The sequence below is a fragment of the Grampus griseus genome, assembly GCF_964374135.1.
Source record: "Grampus griseus genome assembly, chromosome: 8".
Taxonomy (NCBI): domain Eukaryota; kingdom Metazoa; phylum Chordata; class Mammalia; order Artiodactyla; family Delphinidae; genus Grampus; species Grampus griseus.
This window is the reverse complement of record NC_139002.1, coordinates 102,467,098-102,489,950: the sequence shown is the minus strand read 5'-3', so window position 1 is coordinate 102,489,950 and position 22,853 is coordinate 102,467,098. Positions and strand designations below refer to the sequence as shown.

The 22,853-nt window shown below is 57.1% G+C and overlaps 1 protein-coding gene across 2 annotated transcripts in view; it reads left to right on the top strand.

Moving 5' to 3' along the window:
• The first annotated feature begins 2,694 nt into the window (after positions 1-2,694).
• Positions 2,695-22,853, top strand: part of MACROD1 (mono-ADP ribosylhydrolase 1) — a 152,356-nt gene continuing 132,197 nt past the window's right edge. For both annotated transcript variants that reach the window (XM_082659105.1, XM_082659104.1), the window contains exons 1-3: positions 2,695-3,315; positions 13,376-13,477; positions 14,121-14,237. In XM_082659105.1, coding sequence (XP_082515231.1) covers positions 3,018-3,315; positions 13,376-13,477; positions 14,121-14,237 — 517 coding nt within the window. In that variant the 5' untranslated portion in view covers positions 2,695-3,017. The remainder of the gene's footprint in view (positions 3,316-13,375; positions 13,478-14,120; positions 14,238-22,853) is intronic.

Sequence of the window (22,853 nt, the reverse complement as noted above, 5' to 3'; positions counted from 1 at the left end):
CAGAAAACAGCGGGTGTTACAGCCCCACCAGAAGATTTGGCACTCCACAGACTCCCATGCCTTTGCTTCTGTGGGTCCCTCGGCCTGGAATGCTCCTGACACACATAGACATCTGTGGTACCTGGCAAGATATTACCTTTTCTAAAAGGTCCAGCTGAAACTCTGTGAAGAGGTCCTGCCTTGCCAAGTCAGAATCGCACTTCTCTGCCTAGACCCATCCGTGTGTGGGGCCCAGGCCTCTCTTAGAACAGACCCTGGTAGGCTATTGTCTGGGACCTTCTCTATCCTGGCTGCCATGTGAGAACAGAGCTGAACCCCAACAAAAAGAAATAGAAGGACTAGTTCAGATGCCGAGGGTGTCCAGGGTGCTTCCATGGCCTGGCTCTGGGGGACATGGATTTCAGGCTCTATGCAGAGGGCAGCCTCCTGATAGGCACTGATACTTTCTATGGCTGGGTCCCCTGCCTCTCCTTGCGTTCTCCTCCCCAGACTTTGCCGGGAAGGGTTTGGTGAGCAGAATAACGCCCCCCAAAGATGTCCACATCCTAATCCTTGGAGCCTGTGCATATGTTACCTTACATGGCAAAGGGGAATTAAGGTTGATAATCAGCAGACTTTAAATGGGATCATCCTGGATCATCACCGGTGAGTTCAATGTAATCACAAGGGGCCTTGAAAATGGAAGAGAGTCAGAGGGAAAGACCACCAGGGAAGACTGGTCAGTGAGATGGAACATTGCTGGCTTTGAAGATGGAGGAAGGGGCCCACAAGCCAAGGAATGTGGGTGGTCTCTGGAAGCTGGTGCTGACACCTTGATTTTTAGCCCAGTGAGACCGATGTCTGACTTGTATCCTACAGAACTTTAAGAAAATGAATTTTATTTATTTATTTAAATTTATTTATTTATATTTTTGGCTGCGTTGGGTCTCTGTTGCTGCGCATGGGCTTTTCTCTAGTTGTGGCGAGCGGGGGCTATTCTACGATGCGGTGCGCGGGCTTCTCATTGGGTGGCTTCTCCTGTTGCAGAGCACAGGCTCTAGGCACGCGGGCTTCAGTAGTTGTGGCACTCAGGCTCAGTAGTTGTGGCTCACGGGCTCAGTAGTTGTGGCTTGCAGTCTCTAGAGTGCAGGCTCAGTAGTTGTGGCGCACGGGCTTAGTTGCTCTGCGGCATGTGGGATCTTCCTGGACCAGGGCTCGAACCCACGTCCCCTGCATTGGCAGGCGGATTCTTAACCACTGCGCCACCAGGGAAGCCCTTGTTTATTATTTAAGCTGCTACATTTATGGGAATTTGTTATAGCAACAACAGGAAGCTAATACACAGCGTCACCCACATGCTTCATTGCCTGAATCAGTGACATTTGTGTAATCACTTACCAGACCACAGATAGGAACCAAACAACCTTGACCCAAGCCTGGACTCTGACCCCCATAGGCCATGTTGACCTTGGGCCAGTCCAGGCTTCTCATCTGTGCCCTAGGGCAGTGCTGCCTCACCAGGCTGTGGGGAGCACATAGTGAGTTAATGGAAGTAGAGCAAATGGGTGTAGAGGGCTTAGCTCAGCTCCAGCTGGTACCTAGTCCCCTGTGAATGGTTGCTGTCCTGGATGCAGTTGGCAAGGCCCTTCTTGCCCTGGTAAGTTATTGGAGAAGCGGCAAGTGGTGAGGTGACCTTAGGCCTGGGGGCCTGACTACTGCATCCTGAACTCATCTCGCTGACCTTTTCGGGGAAAGGCGCAGGCCTCGTCGTTGGTGGTCCTGGAGTGTTGGGGGCCCTTGGCCCTTCCTTCCTGTCCCCTGGCTTCTGATCTACCCTCTCTGCCCACAGGTCTCCCACTGATCCTCTCTTGGGCACCACAGTGGTGCCAGCTGCATCCACAGGAGGGTTCTGTGATCCTCCTCACAGCCCTGTGAAGAGTTATCGCCACACTCAGCGCCAGAGAGGCCTGGAGCACAAGGCAGGTCTGCAACGGTCAGACCTGAGAGCTGTCTTCCTAATATACAGCTCAAGAAGCAAGGTACAAGGGGCCAGTGTACCCGAGTAAGAACAAGCAAAGCTGGTGCTAAAACCTTCTCTGGAACCCTGGCTTCTTGTCCCAGGTTAAAAAAATATCCACTATGGCGAGTTCCCTGGCCGTCCAGTGGTTAGGACTCTGCGCTTCACTACCGTGGGCCTGGGGTTCAATCCCTGGTTGGGGAACTAAGATCCCGCAAGCCACGGGAGGCGGCCAAAAACAAACAAATATCCAGTATCATATTTATCAAATAATAAAATGGTATAGAAAGACATTAAAATTTTAAAAATCCATCCTTATAGTCCTTGTAAAAAATTAGGAAAAATATAAAGAAAAAAATCACCCCAATTCTTCCACCGAGAAGGCCACTTGGAACTAATTTTCTGCCTTCAAATTACACGATTTCCACCTTTGCCTCCCTAGCTGCTCTAGGTTCGGTTCCTGCCACCGCCGGCTAAGAAGCAGCAGTGCAGCGGCCTGGGGAAAGTCGCCCAACCGGACGTACCCGTTCGCGCCACTCGTCACCTCCCCACCGCCGGCGGGGACGCGCGGCTCCCGGGGACTGGGGGCGGGGTGGGTCCCGGGTGACCCATAGGGAGCCGCGCTCGACTCAGTACGCCCGGCCAGAGGGGCGGAGGCGGGGCCGGGGGCGGGAGGCACCTCCCACCAGGAAGTTGGCGGCGGCCGAGCCAGCCCTAAGAGGAGGCGCACGGCGGCCGCGCGACCCTGCGAGAACTGGACTCAGGCGCAGCGCGACCCCGCTGGCCGGGCGGGGCGCGCACGTGTGTATACGAGTGCGGGGGCCCGTCAGCGGCCGGGACTACAAGTTCCAGGGTGCCCAGCGGCGCGTCTGGGTTTTCTGGCCGCGCGGCCCGCTGGCTCCTGAGCAGGTCGCCGCGGGTTGGCACGCGTCACCTGGTTCCCGAGTAAATAAGGGAGAGACTCCCCGAGCACCGTAAATAGAGTCCAAGTGGGCGGGGAGCTGTCCCGCGCCGCCCGCTCATGTCTCTGCAGAGCCGAGTGTCCGGCCGCCTGGCACAGCTGCGCGCGGCGGGGCAGCTGCTCGGCGCCCGGCGCCCCTGGCCCGGCCCCTCGGCGGGTGCCACGCGGACCCGCAGCACTGCGTGCGGTCCCCCGGCGTCCCTGGGCGCGTACGACCCGCGCGCGCGGACCCCAGCGGGAGTTGGGGCTTGGGGGGCGGCGGCGGTGGGGCGGAGAGCCGGGGTGCGCACCTGGGCCCCCCTGGCCATGGCGGCGAAGGTGGACCTGAGCACCTCCACCGACTGGAAGGAGGCAAAATGTAAGTGTAAGCAGGAGGGAGGCGCGAGGGGCGAGGGCGGCCCTACGTGGGCCTTCTCCGGCTGGACAGCACCCCACCAGCAGCCTCGTCCACCCCAGAAAACTGGGGAAGTTAAGGTTCCATGTGCCCCGGTATGGACCCCCATTAACAGCCACGCCCCCCATGTGCCCAGCCCCATAAACTACTTCACCGCCCCGACCAGGTCCAGGTCCCCAGTGGGGGGCAGTGTGAGGAGGGTGGCCTCACGCCATTGAAATGTGTTGCTGGGCACCCCCAGGGAGCATCCAAGACCTAGTACCTTAATCTGTTGTGCACGAGGGAAGCTGAGGCCCAGTGCCAGAGCCAATAGGCCAGAGTCACTCGGAGTTCGCTTCAGGATCTGACATAGGCTCTGAACTCCCCAGCTTTTGCGTAGTGTGGTTTTTCAAGGGGTGGCATTTTAGGCAGAGTGGCAGGGAATGGGCTGAGGGGACAGCTCTGGGGCTGGCATCCCACCTGGTGGGATCAGATAGCCACAAGGAGTGGCCTCCCTGAGCAGGCCGGTTCCACCTCCCCCCTCGCCTACCCGGGGGGCCTGCCTCTCTAGGCACGTGGTTTGGTGCCCTTTTGCCCTTAACGTTGGCGTCTGGACACTTGTGAGCACTCTCTGCCTTATTCCTGGGGGACACAGGACAGAGGAGCTGCGGGGCAGGGCAGGGATGGGGCGTTGTGCCTGTGAGAACAGTGACCCCCCGCCGCCCCCCCCCCCCAATACCCAGGAATCGATCCATTTCCTCCCGCTCTGGGGCAGGGCATGAGTCCTGGTGGGCATGAATCCCAGGGCTGGACTCTGGGCCCGAATAGAGCAGGGAAGGCAGGCAACCTGACCTGCAGAGCCCCAAATAGCCCCGGCTGCCTGTCCAGCTGCCCCTGCCCTTCAGGGCCTGCTCCCTGGGCTCCTGTGACCATTCGGGCTGGATCCCCTTTCAAAAGAACAGGGGCAGCAGCTCATTGGCTGGGCCCTTGTGGTGAAGTGGGTTCAGCCAATGGGGTTGGGAAGGCAGGCCTAGGGCGGGCTGTGGTTGGGGGCAAGGGGAAGGCATCCTCTTGGGATTGGAGGTAGAGTTCAAGATGACTTACCACTGTCATGAATTGCATTGCCTTCACTGGGATCTTAAAGCACCAGCAGGAAGCACTTGACTTTGCTCCCGGAACACAAGGAGTGCTTGTCAGCCCTTCAGCCCTGGCCCCAGAACACCGTTCAGGGTGGGGAGTGGGGGCTGGCCCCCTGGTACGGGGACTGTCCCCGCAGGGAGCCCTGCTTTCCCTTCTCTGTCAGAGGACAGTAACCCAGGGTGGTGGGAAAGAGAGCTGGGGAGGCCAGGGCCCCAGGCACCTGTTCCTGGATCCGCCACTTTTTCTAGGACCCAGCTCTCCGCCCCTCCCATTCCTGGGTGCCACTGAAAACCTCCAGACCTCATGAAGCTGATGGGTCAGGGATTCCCAGGCTGCTCTCTGCTAGGAGCTGGGATTTCCATTCATTCAGTCCATGTTTATCGAGTGCCTTCTATGTAGCCAGCACTGTTGTGCTGGGGAGACAGGCAAGGACCCTGGCCTCACGGAGCTTAGGGGGAAGAAACGGTAGAGGATGTGATCAAGGCAATGAGACAATGCCAGGTAGAGGTCAGTGCTGCAAAGAAGCCGTGGCAGATGGGGCCGCGTGAGTGCCAGTATCCAGTCAGGGGGCAGTGTGAGGAGGGTGGGCTTGCCCCAGGAACCCCAGCAGTAGGTGTGAAGCCGCCCGCCCCCCAGCAGCCGTTAGGTGGCAGTTTGTGGGGGTGAGACACACGGAGGTCTCTCTGTGTCTTAGTTACCTATTGCTGCATAATAACAGGTTACCCAGACACTTGGGGGCTTAAAACAGCAAACATTTATATTATCTCACAGTCTCTGAGGCTCAGGAAGCTGGGAGTAGCTTAGCTGGGTGGTCAGGCTCAGGGTTTCTCAGGAGGTTGGCAGGGACTTGGTTAGGGGTGGAGTGAGCCCTTCCCAGATGGCTCACTCCTGTGAAATGGCTGTTGCCCAAATGCCTCATCTGGCCCACATTCAAGGGGAGGGAAATTAGTTTCCACCTTTGGGAGGGAAGAGGATCAAAGAATTTGGGGCATATTTTTAAAACCGCCACACTGAGGGACTGCCTCAACTGGATTCTGCCTCTGATTGGGGTCCAAGCTTTGATCCTTTATTTATTTGGCCACGCTGCTCAGCTTGCAGGATCTCAGTTCCCCGACCAGGGATTGAACACGGGCCCCCAGCAGTGAAAGCGCCGAATCCTAACCACTGGACGGCCAGGGAATTCCTACAATCAGTGTTCATTTACCTAAGTATACTGCTGTGTAACCACTACTTTGATCAATAGGTAGAACACTGCCATCGCCCCACAAGGTTCCTTTGAGCCCCTTTCCAATCAGTACCCCTTACTGCTAGTCATTTTTCTATCTGTTCATTTTGTTTCTTCTTGAACTTCATATCACCAGAGGCATATACTGTGTCCGGTTCTTTTTACTAATATCTGTGTGACTCGTCCACATTATTGGGTGTACCGACAGTTGGCTCTTTTTTATTGCTGTGTAATGTTCCATGGTGTGGATGTACTGCAGTTTGCGCACGCAGTCTCCTGTTGATGGGCACTTGGTCTCCAGTTTGGGACTGTTGGGAGTAAAGCTGTTGTGAATATCCTTGTACATGTCTTTGATGGACATGTGCTCATCTTTCTGTTGGGGGTATACTTACACAGGCCTCTAAATGCTTGTCTATGCCTGAGATGATCCTCTCTCAAAGACTGGCACATAGTAACCAAACTCACAAGAGACTGATGTATAGTTCAGAGGGTTGAGGTGCAGTTCACGCTGAGGAAATGTAATAGCTGTGGGTCTGGAAACTCATGTGCACATGGGCAGGGCCTCCTCTCCCTGTGGAAAAGCCATGTGGAAGCCAATTCACAGTCTTAAGTTTGCTCAGGAGCAGGTGTTCTCAACTAGGGAGCTGGTTGAATGATTTTGGAAGCTGATCCCACTGCCCTGGGCAGGCTGGGCAAGCTTTCCTGCCAGGGGTGCGCCTATCCACTGAGGATGCCCTTCCCCGGGCGGTTGCTCAGTGTTCCAGTACAAATGCAGTGCTGAGTGCCTGCTCTGGGCCCCAGGTGCAGACGCCTCAGTCCATGGCCCAGCGAGTCCTCTGGACAGATAGTCAAATTCTGCCTGGGTTCTGCACATTCCTTTTTCCTGGGTTCAAGCTGACTGCCCACTTCTGTGGACCTGTTCTTTCTGTGGACCTATTCTTTCTCTAGGTAGGTAAATACCATCAGGCTGATCTTCCTGGCTAGGAGACATTCAGTCTTTTTGAGAGACCTCTGCAGTATTTGATTTCACTGGCCAGGGGTTAATTTCTATAATTTAATTCCCTCAGTTCTGGAGTGTCTCATTACCACCCGCCCCCGCCAGGTTGTGCCTTTTCATCAGAAGATTGTGGAAACAGTCCTACTGTAAGGCAGTTGGGTACGAGGGGACTTAAGTTCAGGCACTGGGGTGTTTGGGGGCTTTGCCTCCACAGGAGGGGCCTGGCCTCCAGGAGAAGGGCACAGATCCTCCTTCTGACCTGTGGTAGGGGCAGAGCTGTGTGCTAAAAAAGAGAACGGGTATTGGTGTCATCAGACATGGCAAGCCCTGGCACCACTGCTTCCATGCTCCCTGAGCCTCAGTTTCCTCATCTGTAAGATGGGACCAACAGCACCCGATTTGTAGGTTGTGCTGGGATCACATCAGAAACCATTGTGTACACAGCGGCCAAAGGGTCCCCAGTGCCCCCTCCCTTGACACCCCCCAATGCCCCCCGTCCCTTGTCACCCCTCGGGTCTATCTCCTCTCTCTGCCCTGTTCTGGCCATGGGGACACTGAGCTTATATAAACTTGTCTCCCCTGTGGTCTCAAATGCTAGAACTCTGACCCTCAGTTCCTGAGCCCTGTTTCCTCTCCCAGGTGGCTCAGGATAGGGTCATGTGTTCCAGCCTGTTTGCATGGGGCAAGGCAAAGACTGATTTCAACCCCTGTGGGATTTCACGCAGAGCAGATGATTTATCTGATTCGACTGCCGAACCAGAAAATTTCCCAGGCACACCTGGGAATTGGGTGGGCTTCTCCCACCTGTCTTCTGGGAAGCAGCCTTGGCACGTCCCGGTGCGGGCGGAGGCGAGGGGGTCTGGGAGAGCAGAAAAGCTCCAACGTGCCTCCTGCCATCTCCCCTTTGCTCGTGCCATAGGCTTTGATGAGCCCCTGCTCTTGGGGGACGGTGAGAGGTGATTAATGCCCCCACCGCCGTGTTCCCAGAGCCCAGCTGTTATCAGCCCTGCCCACCCGCCCTTCTTCAGAAGAGGGGCCTCCCTCCGCGCCAGCCTGCCCTCAGCTTTCTGAGCACCGTCTCGTGAAGTGCTATAAAGACACTTCTTTAAACACATCACTGAAGTCCCGTTCGCCCGGTGCCCTTTACGGTTCTGACGCAGCCTGCTTCCTCCAGCTCGGCTTTCGTGCCCGGGAGCCGCTGAAAGCTTATCTGGGGTCAGACCTCCCCATCAAAATTTATTGCAAACATCCTTTTACAGCACCTGTCTCACTGAGTTGTGAAATACTCTCGCCTCTCCAAAAAGGAAAGAAAATTAAAACGTATGTTGTACATCTTTATCTTTATAAGAAAAATAAATCTCACTTGTGCTTTAAGTCGGCACCTGTCCTTCTGGCAGAGGGAGGTGGCGCGTGTTATAAACGTGTGGGGCATATGCCCACCGTAAGGGTCCTGCTTCTCCTCCTCCCGGAGCGAGTGAGGAGGGCCTGGGGGCGGCCCCGCTGCTGATGAAGCTGAGGCTGTGAAGACAGCGCTCCGGTCCTCAACCGGCTTCTCCTTCCCATAAATCAGAGCAGTGCAGCCTGTGGCTCCTCGGGGTCAGGCTGCAACCTTGTTCTGGAGACGAGTGAGAACACGGCTCCCCGCACACTGGCCTCGAGAGGTGTGCGCTTGGGGACCACAGGCCGGAAGGGCAGGCTGGCAGGTGTCCCCAAGGTTGGCGCCTCGTCAGCCGGTAGCTGAGCTGGAAGCTCTGACGGTCTTCCTTTGCCGTCTCCGGGAAGCAGAGTCGTGTTTTGGTCTTTGCTGGAGAGAGAGGACTGCGTGGGCTGTGGGTCACTCAGAGCAGACCTCGGGTACTGGGGAGGACAGTGCAGGACAGAGCCCTGGGCTGGGTCCCGCCCTGGCTTCCTTTTGCTTGCCTGTGGCCAGGGCGATTGCTCTGCTGATTTTGTAAAGCAGGGTGGTGGCATCTGCCAGATGGTGTCTGCTCGGGGACCTGAGCCATCTCTGGGCATCCCAGACTAGTGCCGTGGGGTGCCTGGGGCCTGCCCCAGCCAGAGGGACTCCGGTCTTGGGAGTCCTATGGGGTTGGTCTGCGCTCTGGCTGTGTCACAGTACGGGCCTGCACTCCGGCCACAGGTCCAGCCAGCTCTGAGTACTGGCACTTGGGCATGCCAAGGCCTCGGAGGGGGCCTTTGGTCATAGTTGTGCAAGACGATAAATATGGGGACCCAAATAACTTAAACAGCTCCTGCACCTGCTTTGCCCCAAGTTGGAAAAATAATGTTTCCCCTCCCACATTTTGTCTTGTTTTCATTTGCTCTCTTTGGGCCTTCTTATTTCACACACAGGAAAGACTGAGTATATCTGATGTGTATATCGCACTCGACAGCTTCCTCTGTGTTTTTGCAGCCAATCTTCTTGTTCACAGCAAGCTTGGGTGCCAAGGAAGGCTGGCCTTGTCCCTATTCTAGAGTCGAGAAAACTGAGGCTGAGAGGGTGAGCACCATGCCCACGAACATGATGGTGGGAGGTCATGAGCCCAAACCTGGGGGGACCGAGGAGCAAGAGTGGAATCAAACCCCCAGCAGCGGCCAGGCCACGGGCCGGCGAACGCCCCAGATGGGCTGGGGCAGGCTGCCAGAGCCTTGCTTTTGCTCTCCCGTCCAGCTGTTCTAGATTTCTCTCCGTTTCCCCACCCGTACGCTCTCTCCGACCTCAGGGCTTTTGCACGCGTTGTTCCCTCCTCCCGGGAGACCCTGTTCTGTTAGCAAACTTGCCCGCAACCTTCAGGTCTCAGCTCCTTGGTTCATTGATTCATCCCACAGATGCCCAGGGACACTCACACACGCTTATGCTGTGCCAGGTGCTGGGAATCCAGCATAAACATGACACATCCCCATATGGCCAAGGTCAAGCAAAGCACAGATGGTAGGGGAGGCAGCTACTCTGGGAGGGGGAGGGCAGTGAGGAGGGAACTGTAAAGGAAGACCAGGCAGGAGGCACAGCAGGTACAAGGGCCCTGAGGCGGGAAACAGCTTGGCTGTTGGGGGAACTGAAAGGCTGAGGGGCTGTGGGCAGGGTGAAGTGCAGTGGGGAGGGTAGCACGGGAGGAGGTTGGGAAAGAGGCAGGCTCTCCAAGCCCTGGCAAGGACTTGGGGTTTGAACTGAGCTTCACACAGAGAGACAGCTTCTATCTGACTTCTGTCCCTAATATCTCTGGGCTGCTGTGTTAGGAGCAGACCATAGGGTGGACACAGGGAGTCAGCTGGCCGGGCGGGGCGGGGGGGAGGCGCTTCCAGAGGGGTCTAGGGAGCAATCAATGACGGAGGCTTAGCCCTGGTGGGAGTAGCAGAAGGCACGGTGTCTGTGGTGTTGGGGGGATAAATCTAACAGCCTGCAGATGGATGGAAGAGGGAAGAAGAGAAAGGAAAGGCCCTTGGTTTGGGGCCCCAGCAAAGTCTGGGGCCGTTCACTGAGAAGGAGGAAGGATAGAAAGGTCAGAAGCTCAGTTCTGCACACACAGAATTTGGGGGTGAGAGCATGCTGTGGGCCTGGGGGAGCAGATGCGCGGAAGAGGCGAGGGGCTGGAGGTGCAGCCTTGGGCTCATGAGCGTTTTCGAATGTGTGGAACTGATGTGAAAGCCCAGGGAGAGGGTGTAGATTAAGGAAGAGGGGAGGCAGCAAGGAGGCTGAGAAGGGGGGCCAGCGAGCAGCCTGGGATCGGAAGTTGGGGGTCCTGAGAAGAAAGAAGGGGTTGGGGGTGCTGAGCGTACAGGGGAGGCCAGGAAGGGCCACGGAATAAGGACAAGTGGCCAGTGTGGTGCCTCTGACCTTGGCCTTGATGGAGAGGTGGGGTCGGGGGGAGGAGGAAGTGGAGACAGCGAGTGGAGACAGTGGAGTGAGGCAGAGAAACGAGGCCACAGCTACAGCGTGTGGAATGCGTGGTTGAGGGAGGGTTTTGTTTTAAAAGCCCGGGTACACCAGAAGGTGTTTGAGGGCAGGCAGGACAGTCCAGTGGAGGGGGAGCCGCAGGAGTGAGTCCTCGGGGAGGTGAGCTGGGCGGCCCCGGCTGGGAGGAAGGGCCTTCGTGCCCAGTGACCTGAAGGAGGGAGAACGAGATATGGGCAGGTGTTGGGGGGGTGTTCTGCCTTGGTGGGAGGGGGAGGCAGCATCCACTGGATGGACGGCCGGGAGGACGAGCGGAGGAGCTTGGGAGAGGGAGAAGGGGGAGGGGGCACCCACTTCCGAAGGAGCGGCTGGAGTGGCCTCCTAGGGAAGATGAAGAACTTAGCGGGAGCCTCTGCTTGGTTGGTGGGGGTTCCTCGAGCGATTTGCAGCTCCTGGGGCAGACCGGAGAAACTGGGGGTACCTCTTCCAGGAAGCTGTCCCAGCCGCCCCTCTGTTTGGTCAGGCCCCAGACCTCGCCTCGCCTCCCAGGTTTGGTGCATGGTGGGTGCTCAGTAAATATGTTAACTGACTGATCTGTATTCAGACTGCCAGGGAGAGGCAGAGCCTGGATGGAGTCGAGCCTGTTTTTTGCTTGGTGGTACCGTCTGCCGGCAGCTGAGTGCTTTGTTTTGTGCCCAGCTAAGCCTGTTCTGCTTCTCATTTAACGCGAGGGAGCTTTCTGTGCCCCCATTTTACAGAAGAAGACAAGCAAGGCTTGGAAAAGCACTCCAGTTCCTTCAAATACCAGCACCATCCCCCCACCGCCACCCCTCCCAACACGCAAAGAAAGGAGCGTTTAAAGTAGGAGCTCTTGGCCTGTTTCTCAGATCATGGGGAGGGCAGACCCTTGAGAAGGAGGCTGGGAAATGGGCTGTGAGCATCCAGGGACTCTAGTGACAGAGGGGACTGTCCACGCTGGGTACCACCCACGCTGGATACCCTTGCCTCTTAGAAAGAATGAGAATGGCACTGCTGTGGGGGGATTCTTAATCTCTACCTGGTGGAAGCATTTTTAATCTGATTTGGGTGCCCCTGGGATGAGGTGCCCCTGGCTCCCCTCAGCATCATTCTCCCCCTGTGCTTGCCTCCTGCCCCACACCCTGGACTGCACCCACCCAGAACCTCGAACATGCTGTTCCGGATGGTGGAACACCCTTCCCTACCCTGGCTACCTCTCAGTCCTCTTCCCAGTCTCCGCTAAGCCCCCCTGGACTGGGGTTCCGGCTACCTCCTCTCCCAGTCCCCGAGTGTCCCTTCCGTAGCACTTCTTGGAATTTGGATTGCTCGCTTGATCGGGTAAAGCCTGGTCAGCCTCTGTCTCCCCTGCTGCATTATAAATTCACGAGGGCCAGGACCACGTCTGCATTGCTGGGGGTTGGATCTCCAGCACCATGTGTAGGACCTGCGTGTGATGGGTGGTTAAGGAAGGGGGTGGGAAGTGGCTGCCGGAGAGTGTGGTTCTATCTCGAGCTGGAGTTGGTGTAAGCAAATTCAAGGTGTAACGAACTTTTGGTAATAATTCCCTACAGTGTTGAGCTGGACTGTGAACGGGGCCCTTTCCAGGCTCCTCGGGCATCTTGAGGAGCAGAGGCTTGGATGGACAGACTTCGGCAGGGCAAAGGCACATATGGGGGACCCACCTGTCTCTTGAATATCTGTCTGTCTCTGCCTTTCCACAGAAGGCTCCAGCAGGCAGACCCTACCTCTCCCCCTACCCCCTCTAATTGCCCTCCTACCTCTGCACATTTTCTGATGCTTTTTGGGTTCCTTGACTGTGGTCTTTCCTCTTTGTTGTCCCCCCCTCCCCTGGTGGTCACTGGGGGCTGCTCCATCTGGGGAGTGTGTGGTGGAGGACAAGGCTGGGCGGAGAGCCAGGCTGCCCTGGTGGTCTCAGGCCGGCAGGGGGAGCCCACGAGCTGCGAGCCTGGACTGCTGCTCTGGAGAGAGGCTTCCCTGCCTGGGGCCACCCAAAGGGAAGACCAGGCCCAGCAGGGGAACCAGCCTGGGTGGACCCAGAATCTGTGAGAATCTGTGAGTGGATGGGGGGCCTGGCTTCCCACTCACTAGCTGTATGACCACGGGTGGCTTCCTGACCTTCCTGAGCCTGTTTCTTGATCTGTAAAATGGGGACAATTCCAGCCACTCCCTTGATTCATGACTCACCCCAGTGGGCATCTCTCCGCGGGGAGCCCTCTGCCAATGCAGGGGGTTTGTCACAAACGGGCACCAGACCCACTTGGTTCTGTGGCTCTTTGAGGAGCACGGGTGTCCTGGTTCCCTGTGTCCTGCTGCCTACAAATAACGACAATGATGATGTAACTGATTCAGTGCCGCCGACCTACCTGGCCTTAGCATGCATGAGTAAGCTTGAAATTAGTCTGCAAGGGCTGTCTTGAAGATATTAGGGACCCTGAGGTGTGGATGCAACTGGAAAGTGGCAGAGTTGAATTCTGCACTCAGGTCTGTGGTGCCTGAGAGACACCCTCCACCTCCATGGGCCTCAATTTCCTCTCCTAACAAAGAGGGCACAGCAAGATCTTCTAGGGGACCCTCCTTCCGCGCCCCTCCCCGTGTGCTTGCGGGAAGGATGGGTGTGCAGGGCTGCTTTGCATCCTTGGACGAGGCGAGCATCCCCGTGAGGATAGGAGACCTGTGGGAGGTGGGGAGGCCCCCTGGACTGCTCCTCTCCCTGCCCGCCTGACTCTCCTGCCCACCCCACCCGCCCCTGCAGCGTTTCTGAAGGGCCTGAGTGACAAGCAGCGGGAGGAACATTACTTCTGCCGGGACTTCGTCAGGCTGAAGAAGATCCCGACGTGGAAGGAGGCGGCGAAAGGTAGGCCCTGCGCTGGGCAGCCCAGCTGTCCGGGTGGTGTGTGGCCCTTTCAGGCCCATACCTTGGGAGAATCATAAAGACAAGGCCAAGAAGGAGAATGGCGGCAGCATTTATGAGTGCTTGCTGTGTGCGGGCCCTTTGCGGTGTCACCTCATTTAATTATCAACACAGCCTGAGGCAGGTTCGGTTTTTATCGCCATTATACCGTTGGGAAACTGAGCCTTAGACCTGCAATCCCATGGCCGCTGGAGCTGGGATTTGCTGCTTGGTGTAGCGGCCAGCAGTGCAGCGTCCTGGTGAGCGCGTAGGCCCTGCAAATTTCAGGCCTGGTAACTGGGAACCCAGGCCAAGTTACTTAACCCTCCTAGGCCTCAGTTACCTGGTGTGTAAAACGGGGATGGATGGCATTGCTACTCTACCTGTGTGCAACGTTGTGCAGATTCAAGGAGATGAGTGTGTGCTGCACACAGTAGGTGCTTAGTCAGCGTGGGCTGTCATTACCGTGTCGTCGGTCCTCGCGTGGCACGTTGCCTCTGGAGGTGGAGGGCAGTTGATGGTGGCTTGCCTGACTGGTGGCCACTGGTGGGTCACTCTGCTGTGGGCACCTCTCTATGACCCCACCCTCGGCCTCTGCTTGTTCCAGGGGTGACCGTGAAGGTGGAGGAGCCCAAGTACAAGAAGGACAAGCAGCTCAACGAGAAGATCTCCCTGTTCCGAGGTGATATCACCAAGCTGGAGGTGGACGCCATCGTCAACGCCGGTGAGTGAGGGCTTCTGGCCAGCCTGAGCCAGAGACCTGGGTGGCCACCTCGTCACTGTACCAGGCACGCGTGGATGCCACCTGGCTCCAGTGAGGCTCGGGTGGCTGGGCGAGGGTGGCCTGCTGGCGCCACGGGAGCCCAGCGTGTCGGCAGCGTGGACTCCTCTCCCCTTGAAACCCTGACCTGCTGCGTCAGGGGCGCCATGGCTGAGCTGCCTCGAAGCTCTGAGACCCGTTAGTGGCGGGTAAGGGAGAGAGCTCCGCTGGAATTGCGCCGGACTGCCCTGCCAGGAAGGCGGTGGCCAGAGGGGGTGGTCCGACCTTGGGGGCTGCAGATGCCCCTGACCACTGCTTTCCTTCCTCCGCCTCCTGCCCTCCCAGCCCCCCTTCTAATTGGGGTGGGCGAGGAAACATGTTGGGGAGCATGTCAGAAGAAGGGTGGGGGCAGAGGCCCCTGCACCCCTGTCAGCTTCCTGCGATGGCTCTTGCTGACTGGGCAGTTTATTGTGATGAGTTGAGGAGTCTTTTGTGTCTCTCCCCTCTTGGGAGAGGGAGGAAGGTGGCGGCTCTGCTCCCAGGCAGTGGTTGTCTGGCTGAGGTCAGGAGTGGTGTGTCAAGGGGCGGTCAAGTCCAGCAGGTGCTCAGGTGGTTCACAGGACAAGGGCGAGTGGGGGCCGAATCCCCCCACTGTGGTTGCCAAGTGTCACAGGACGGAGCCTCCTTCCTGGAGAAAGGTTCGCAGGCCTGGGCAGACCCCCTTGTCTTGGGTTCCAACTCATAGGGAAACTCCACCGTGCTAGCCGCTCCCCACCTGCGCAGTCTCAGGCGCTCCCAGGAGCGTCTCAAATCTCCTCATCGCGCCCTTGGGCTTGCAGCCACTGGCTGACCCCAGTGCTGGCCAGGGCGTGGAGTGGCCAAGTGACTCTGGGTCTTGGTGGTGCCCGTGCTGGTCTTGCTAAGCGACTGGGCTTGAGTGACCAGGGGAGAGGTGGCCACTCATCCGCTCTGGGCCCGCTTGTCTGTGATCTGGGTTGCATTTCCGGCAGTGGCATTGCTCTGCGTGTCTCCCCGCTGACGTTCGCAGAACTGTGTGGTCACGGGTGTTCCCTCCCCCCTCATTGCCTATTTCAGCGCACAGGTGACCAGTCACAGGAAGGTAGGAGTTCTGACTCGGAGCAGGGTGTGGTGGGGTCACCTTTGGGTTTCTGCTTCCTCTGATGTGTTTCTCTTGGGCCACTAGGATGGTGGGTAGCAGCGAGGTCCCCATCTGGGGAGACACAGGGCTAAGACAAGTCAAGTCACAGTGGCCCAGGAGAGAAGGGTATTCTTGCTGCCTGGACCCCAGAGGGATGGCCTGGTGTGGAAGGACCAAGCCTTGGGGCCCCGGCTGAGGGGACATTGCCACAGGCCTGCGAGGCTGCCCTGCCTAGTGCCCTGGGCCCTGTCAGTCACTGGCAAGGGTGTGGGAGGCGCCCCGCTGGTACTTTTTTTTTTTAAATAAATTTATTTATTTTATTTATTTATTTTTGTCTGTGTTGGGTCTCCGTTGCTGTGTGCGGGCTTTCTCTAGTTGTGGCGAGCGGGGGCTACTCTTGGTTGCGGTGTGCGGTCTTCTCATTGCAGTGGCTTCTCTTGTTGCGGAGCACGGGCTCTAGGCACGAGGGCTTCAGTAGTTGTGGTGCACGGGCTTAGTTGCTCCATGGCATGTGGGATCCTCCCGGACCAGGGCTCGAGCCCGTGTGCCCTGCATTGGCAGGTGGATTCTTAACCACTGCGCCACCAGGGAAGTCCCCCCACTGGTACTTTTCTTCCTGAGCTGCAAAGTGGCCAGAGAGAAAAGTAGGGCATCTTATCCCCTCCTTCCCAGCCAGGTTGATGGTTGGCAGCCAGGAGGGAGGGTGTGGGGACCCAGGCAGGGTGTGGGCAGAATGCAGATGGAGTGGTGTGGGGGCTCTGGAGCCTGCCCGCGGGGCTGCAGGCATGATTAATGGCTCTGCCTAAGTGCCCTTGTGCCTGGCCAGACTCTGAGTGCAGCAGCTCTGTCAGCCTCTCATGCTCTCAGGGAAGCGCTTTGGTCCTGGCTTCATTTGATTCGCCAGGGCTGGGCGTGGCAGTGTTTGCTGTGTCTTTCTGGGGACTCCCCTTCTCCATGTACCTGCCTGGGCTTGCATGATGGGAATGGCGGGAAACCCACCCATTGGATAGTTGGGGATATTAGGGTCTGATGCCCATGAACAGTGATGCTCACGCAGCACCTGGCATGAACAGAGCCCTCAGCACCTACCGCTGTTGTCGGTGCTCGAATTGATGTCAGCAGAGTCACTGGACGTCAACCCTGGCCCAGGGATGCCAAGGGATCCTGGTACTTCCTACAAATGAGCAGCTATGCCTCCCCCTGCCTGCCTCAGTTTACTAAATACCTCCTGGTGTGTCTTCCCGGGATCTCCTTTTTTTCTAGAAAGAGTCTCATAGCAGGGAGGACCCAGAACCTGCCTGGAACCCCAAAAAAAGACTGAGGTGGGCCCTGGATCCAGAGCTCCCACACAGAACCTGCATCCCCTGCAGACCCTCCCTGCAGGTTTTCCCAGCCCGGTGTTTGGGTGGCCTTGGCACTAATCAGACCTCGGGGGTCTTTGGTGGGTTTGGTACCCTCCAGCATCCTCCCTGGGCACCCCCCAACCATGGCCTGGGGCCGCCGCCCACCAGGGGGCAGCAGAGATCGCGGTTCCTGCGCACAGCAGGGCCGGTAAATCAGCCTGTTTATTAGCGGAATAAAAGTCGCGGCAGCGAGGGGCTTTTCAGGGCTGCATAAATCTGGTCTGTGCCTCGTGAAACCCACATGTGCTTAATTCATATGTAAAGTTTCAAGCAGGAAGAGAATACGTGTCCATTAAATTCTATTTGACTTGATTATAATCATTAGCCCTGAATAATTGCTTCTCAGCGCCGACCGCGGAGCCACCACAATGAGGAAAAGGAGCGAGCAGTTATCTCGGGGTGGGAATTTTTTAATTTTTATTTTTGAAGTCAGGGGCAGTGTTGGTCCCGCCAGGGTCTGTGGCCCATGGGGAGCTGTGTGGGTCGGACAGGGCTGGGGGCTTGAGGTCCACTGTGGAGCTTCTGGATTTTCTCGGGAGGGGGTGGGGGGCGGGGAGTCTCTCTTTGTCCCTGAGGCCAGATGGGGAAGGGGAGGGAAGATGCCATCGCTGCCTGGGCCTTGCTCCAGCTGCAGGGACCATGGAGGGGGAGGCCTGCAGGGGGCTGGGAAGGGCCTGTGCGAGAAAGGGATCAGCGCCCCAGAACCCCTCCATCCTGAAGAACTGTGGCTCGGGGGTGTCTCCAGCTGCGCAGGCGCTCTTCCCATCCCTAGGTAGGACCCTGGGGGTCCTTGAAGAGGGCAGGGGCCGGGTGTCCTCTCTTCCTGCCCCCTTCACTTCTCCCCTCCCCGCAGAGTGACTCCACCCACAGCCTCGCTCAGGACTTTGGAAAATCAGACTCAGTTTCCCAACTGTTCCCCTGGCATTTGAAGTCCAGGGCTGGTTTTTACCCCACTCTGTTGATATTTGATATGTGATTGGGGTGTGTGTGCCATTATGTGCCTGTAATAGTGGATGTGTGTGTGATTTGCTGTGTGTATAATATGATGTATGCTATATGGTATGTGGAGGGGGGCTGGAACAGAGTAGAAGGATGTTTGCCTGGCCGGTGGCAGGGCATGAGGTCACAGGGGACAGGACCAAACCCCCTCAAGCCCCCAGGGGCAGTGCAGGCCTCCCCGGGTCATCCTTGGTCTTGCCCAGGTGGCTGCCAGCCGAGGCCACTTGCTCGGGCAGAGTCTGGAGAGTCTCAGGCTCCTGCCATCTGTGCTGGCCGCGGCTCCTGCCCACGGGGGCACACTGCATCCATCTTAATTAAATTGGGCTGCCACGCTGGTGAGATAAGCCAGGAAGCCCCTGCAGCCCCCATTCTGGAGCAGGAGATTCTTTGGGGCAGCGCCTGCCTCTCCAGCTTGGCCCCACGTCCCCCAGGCTGTGTCTAGAGAGAGCCAGGCCTAGCATCTCCTCCAGAGAAAGCTTGGGTCTCGGGGGGTGCCTCAGCTTCTGGAGTGTTTATGTCTTCTCTTTGCCACGGAATGGTGGGGACTATGGGGAGAGGCAGCATGACCTTGACAGGGTCCCTTCCATGCCCTTGAGTTTGCCAGCTTACCAAGCCTGTGCTTGTGGGCCCCTAGTTCCTGACAGACAGCTGAATCCCAGGCAGGAAATGTCCTGGCACAAAGAAAGACCCCCATTCTTGGCCAGTCCAGGGTCCGGCTGCCGGCTTTGGCCTTCAGGGCATAACGGGACAGAGCAGGGATGAATGTGATGCTTTGTGCAAAGACAGAAGGAATATTAAACTGCAAAGCTGTCCCAGGCCACTGAGTCAAGGCCATGTGCGTGCTGTGGCCTCCGGTCAGGTGTCTCCAAGCCTCTATTTCCCCATCTGAAAAATGGAGCGTCGTTGGCCCCACCCCAGGGCTGGCACATAGTAATAAGCCCCTGTAAATCAGTATTGGAAAGTCAGCACGAGAGAAACTAAGTAGAATATAATGTGACAAAACACTGGAAGCGAGGTCTGAGCAGAGTGCCACGTGTCGCCTCAGGGACCAATTAATTCTGCAAGGAGGGCGCGGGAGGTGAGGAGGGTCAGGGGAGCCTTTGAGGGGACCCGGCATGCGGGCCGGGCCGTGCAGAACAGGTGGGGAGCCATGTTTCACAGCGACAAGCTGGCCTCACTGGGAGTATTTTTAAGTTGCTTATTTATTTAAAATAAGGCATGAAGTGGTGCTCTGTTTCCTTAAGTCTTGGGGCTTTGATTTGTGAAAATCTGCCAGCTGCTTCTATCACCCTCGTCTCCTTGGCAAGCCAGCCAAAGCCCTTGCTTCATCCCTTCTGCTGCCAGGAGGGCCCGGAGGAGCCTGGCCCCCTGGCTGTCCCTGGGCCACCGCTCGGAGTCAGTGATTTAGAGACCACCTTGATGGACTAGCAAGCAGGGGGGCCGAGGGACGCCGACTGCCTTGTGGGAAGTGATCTGACGCTGAACTGTCTCCGTAAATCGCTTTACCCATCACTTCAGATTTAAAGGTGTTTACTGAGGCCGGGCCTCCACAGCTACCTTCAGCAGCAGCCTCTTCGCAGTGGGCAAGGAGGGTGGGCGGGAACCTGTGAGCCACGGAAGACTCCCTGGGCCCTGGCCCCTGGGGAGCACAGGTGAGACGGGCCACTCCCTCCATGCCGACCACTTGGCATCCCCGCAAAGCAGGCAGGGCTCGGATCCCCATTTTCAGTGATCAAACTGAGGCTCAAGAAGGAGATAACATGCCCCAGCTCGGCAGGTGACTGAGTCAGAATTCAAACTCATGTGTAGCCTTTCATTCATTCGATCAGCAGGCGTACCTGGCAGGCCTGTTGTGCACCAGGCATTGGGGTAGGTCCTGGGCTACAGAAGACTCAATCTCAATTCCCAAATGCAGAGTGAAAAATATGAATGGAAGGGACAGCAAAGTGCATGAGGGATGGGAATCACACCTGCAAGCGTGGGAGGCAATCTGGAGGGCTGCCTGGAGGAGGCAGTACTTGAGCTGAGAAGTAGGGATCTGAGTTAGAAGTTGGACAAGGACATTCTAAGGGGAGAGAGGGAGAGCACTGGCAGGGAGGGTGAGGCAGATGGGACTCAGGGGAAGTTCTGGGGGGCTTGGAATGAGCCGTGGTGGGTCCTGAGCTGAGGATCTCCCTCTAGGTCTAGGCTGTATCCACACCCCATGCTACCTCTCCTAGCCTCCTGGTGTTATATCAGCCCCATGGTGTCAATGGGAAACTGAGGTTCAGAGACTTGAAGCATCTTACCTAAGGCCACACAGCTAAGCAGTAGTGGCACAGGTAGGGAAGGTTTGCCAGACTAAAGAGCCTCCAGGAAATCCCCACCCCCACTTTTTTCGTGGGTAGCTGGGAATACCTTCTCTTTGTTCCCTTTTCTTTTCTGGTTTAAAATTTGGGGTCCCCAGAGTGGGTCTGCTGTCATCTGTCCTCACTACAGGGAAACAGAGAAGCGGGATGGGGACTGGGTGGTCAGTGCAGAAAAGATGGGTCCAAGCTCATGGGCCCCATGAGGCCTTGTGGTGGGCTCCTGCTCCTGTGGCTGCTTGGTCGTCCTGTGCCCCAGTCCCTGCCCTGAGCACCCCACCAAGCCCTGCTTCTGGGTGGGGGTAGTGTGTTACTGTTTGTTCCCTCTGGGCCAGGGGCTGCCCCTACACTGGACACATCACCTCACTTCTGAGGCAGGCAATAATATTCCCCCAGTTTACAGATGAGGAGACTGAGGAACGTATGGGACCACAGTGCTGGGTAAAAGGCCGAGCCAGGAATCAAACCCTCATCTTTCAAACTTGGGTTTGAGAGGGATACCGTCACGTTTGCTTTTTCAGAAGTTCCCTCTGGATCCAGTCTAGGGGTGGGGGGCTGAGTGGATTGGGAGGCCAACAGGGAGGCCTGGGGTGCAGGTGGCTCTCTCCCCACATTAGAAAGCCTGGGACACCAAAGACTGTGCCAAGGCCTGATATCCACCACTGCAGGAGGAGGGAGGCTCATTTCCACAAGGTCGAGAAGCGGTTACATAAATTCATAAATGATGGATCCCTTCTGAATTATTGAGATTCCCTCAAGGGCTCACAGGGCCTGGGCCAGTGAGCCGAGCTCTGGCCGATGGGCAGGACTCGAGGATCCTGGAAGGTCCTTCTGCCCCAAGGTCTTCTCCCAAGTTTCCCTTTGTTAGCCAGATTGTTCCTGTCCTTCCATAGGGAATGTGACAGTGGGCAATGGACCTTGGACCCAATGATCTTTTGTCCTGAGACTCAGTAAATGTTTGTTGAATGAATGAGTGATCAGATGTCCTTGAGAGTTGGTCAGACAGCAGGAAGGACTGGATGAACCAGTGATCCCCTCTGGGCCCCCTCCTTCTGCCCCAGCCCAGACCCCACGCAGCCCTCTTGGTCGGTCATAGAAGCCAGGGCTGGAAGGGACTAGAAGGGACTAAAGCATCATGCAGGAGAGGACAGTGGCAGACTGCCACTTGTGTGGGCAGCTGGTGAGGTTCCTGGCTCAGTGTGAGGCCCAATGACCCAGTGCCTGCCACCAAGGCATTTGCAGTCTTGTAGGGAAGACAGGGGAGCATCTGAAGCCCAGAGAGAGATGGTGACCTGCTCAGGGTCACATAGCAGGGAAGTGGCAAAGCAGGCCTTTCTAACTCCCAGCACTGCCCTTTCTCCTGGGCCTTTTTCTCCCCATCACAACACACAAATGGTCAGGAAACACAGGTAGGGCTCCGCTGCCCGCCACCCCCTGCTGAGGGGCCCTGAGCCCTTTCTGTCCGGCTCATCTCGTCCTTGAGGCTGCCAGCCTTCAGCACCCACACCAGTGTGCCGGCCTGTGTCCCTGACATGATCTCCACCCCAAGCACTGAGCTGAGGAGCCTGGAGCTTGTGGGAATGTGTGTGTTTTGAAATTAATGGGGACCATTAAATTGGCCAAGCATGAAAAGGGCTGGATCTGCAGCCCTTGGAGCGCTCTCCCGGAATGATCCTGCAGTGCCTTGGCAAAGGGCTGCCCAGCCAGCTTCGGGCCTCCCCAGGAGGCTGTGTCTTGCATGGGTACCCTGTGTCCCTAGGAGGTGAAGGGGGTCCGGCACAGCATGTGAAAGCCATGGATTCCCCCCAGGAACTGGGGTCCCCTTCCCTCCCTCTCAACACAAAGCTCTGTGCAGACAGTGCTGTTTGTGGGGGTGTTGAGATGAATCTGCTCTCTCCAGACCCCTAGGGTGGACTTACATACACACACCAGAGCCTGGCTCTGGGGACTCCTGGGTGGGACCTGCCCTGGTCCCAACTTGGGGTGGCCTCTAAGACATAACATGACCTAAAAGAGAGTGAAAGTATCCAGCCCCCGCCTCCTCACCTTCCAATCTCCAGACAGCCCCACCCGCTCTGGAGTCTCCATTACAGGACGTTGAAATTGGGACTTGGAGTCCTGGGTATGAGTCCCGGCTCCACTGTGCACCAGCTGTGTGGCCTCAGGCAAGCCCCTTCACCTTTCTGAGCCTCGGTTTTCTCATCTGTAAAACGGGGATAAAAGTGCATTAGGGGGCTTCCCTGGTGGCGCAGTGGTTAAGAATCTCCCTGCCAATGCACGGGACACGGGTTTGATCCCTGTGTCTGGGAAGATCCCACATGCCGCGGAGCAACTAAGCCCATGCGCCACAACTACTGAGCCTGCACTCTAGAGCCCGTGAGCCACAACTACTGAGCCCACACACCGCAGCTACTGAAGCCCGCACACCTAGAGCCCGTGCTCTGCAACAAGAGAAGCCACCGCAATGAGAAGCCCGCGTACCGCAAAGAAGAGTAGCCCCTTTTCACCACAACTAGAGAGAGCCCTGCGTGCAGCAACGAAGACCCAGTGCAGCCAAAAAAACAAAAAAAAATGTGCATTAGGACCCACGTCCTGGGTCATTGTGAGTTTGTTTGTTTTTTAAACGTTTATTTATTTATTTTGGCTGAGCCAGGTCTTAGGTGCAGCACGCAGG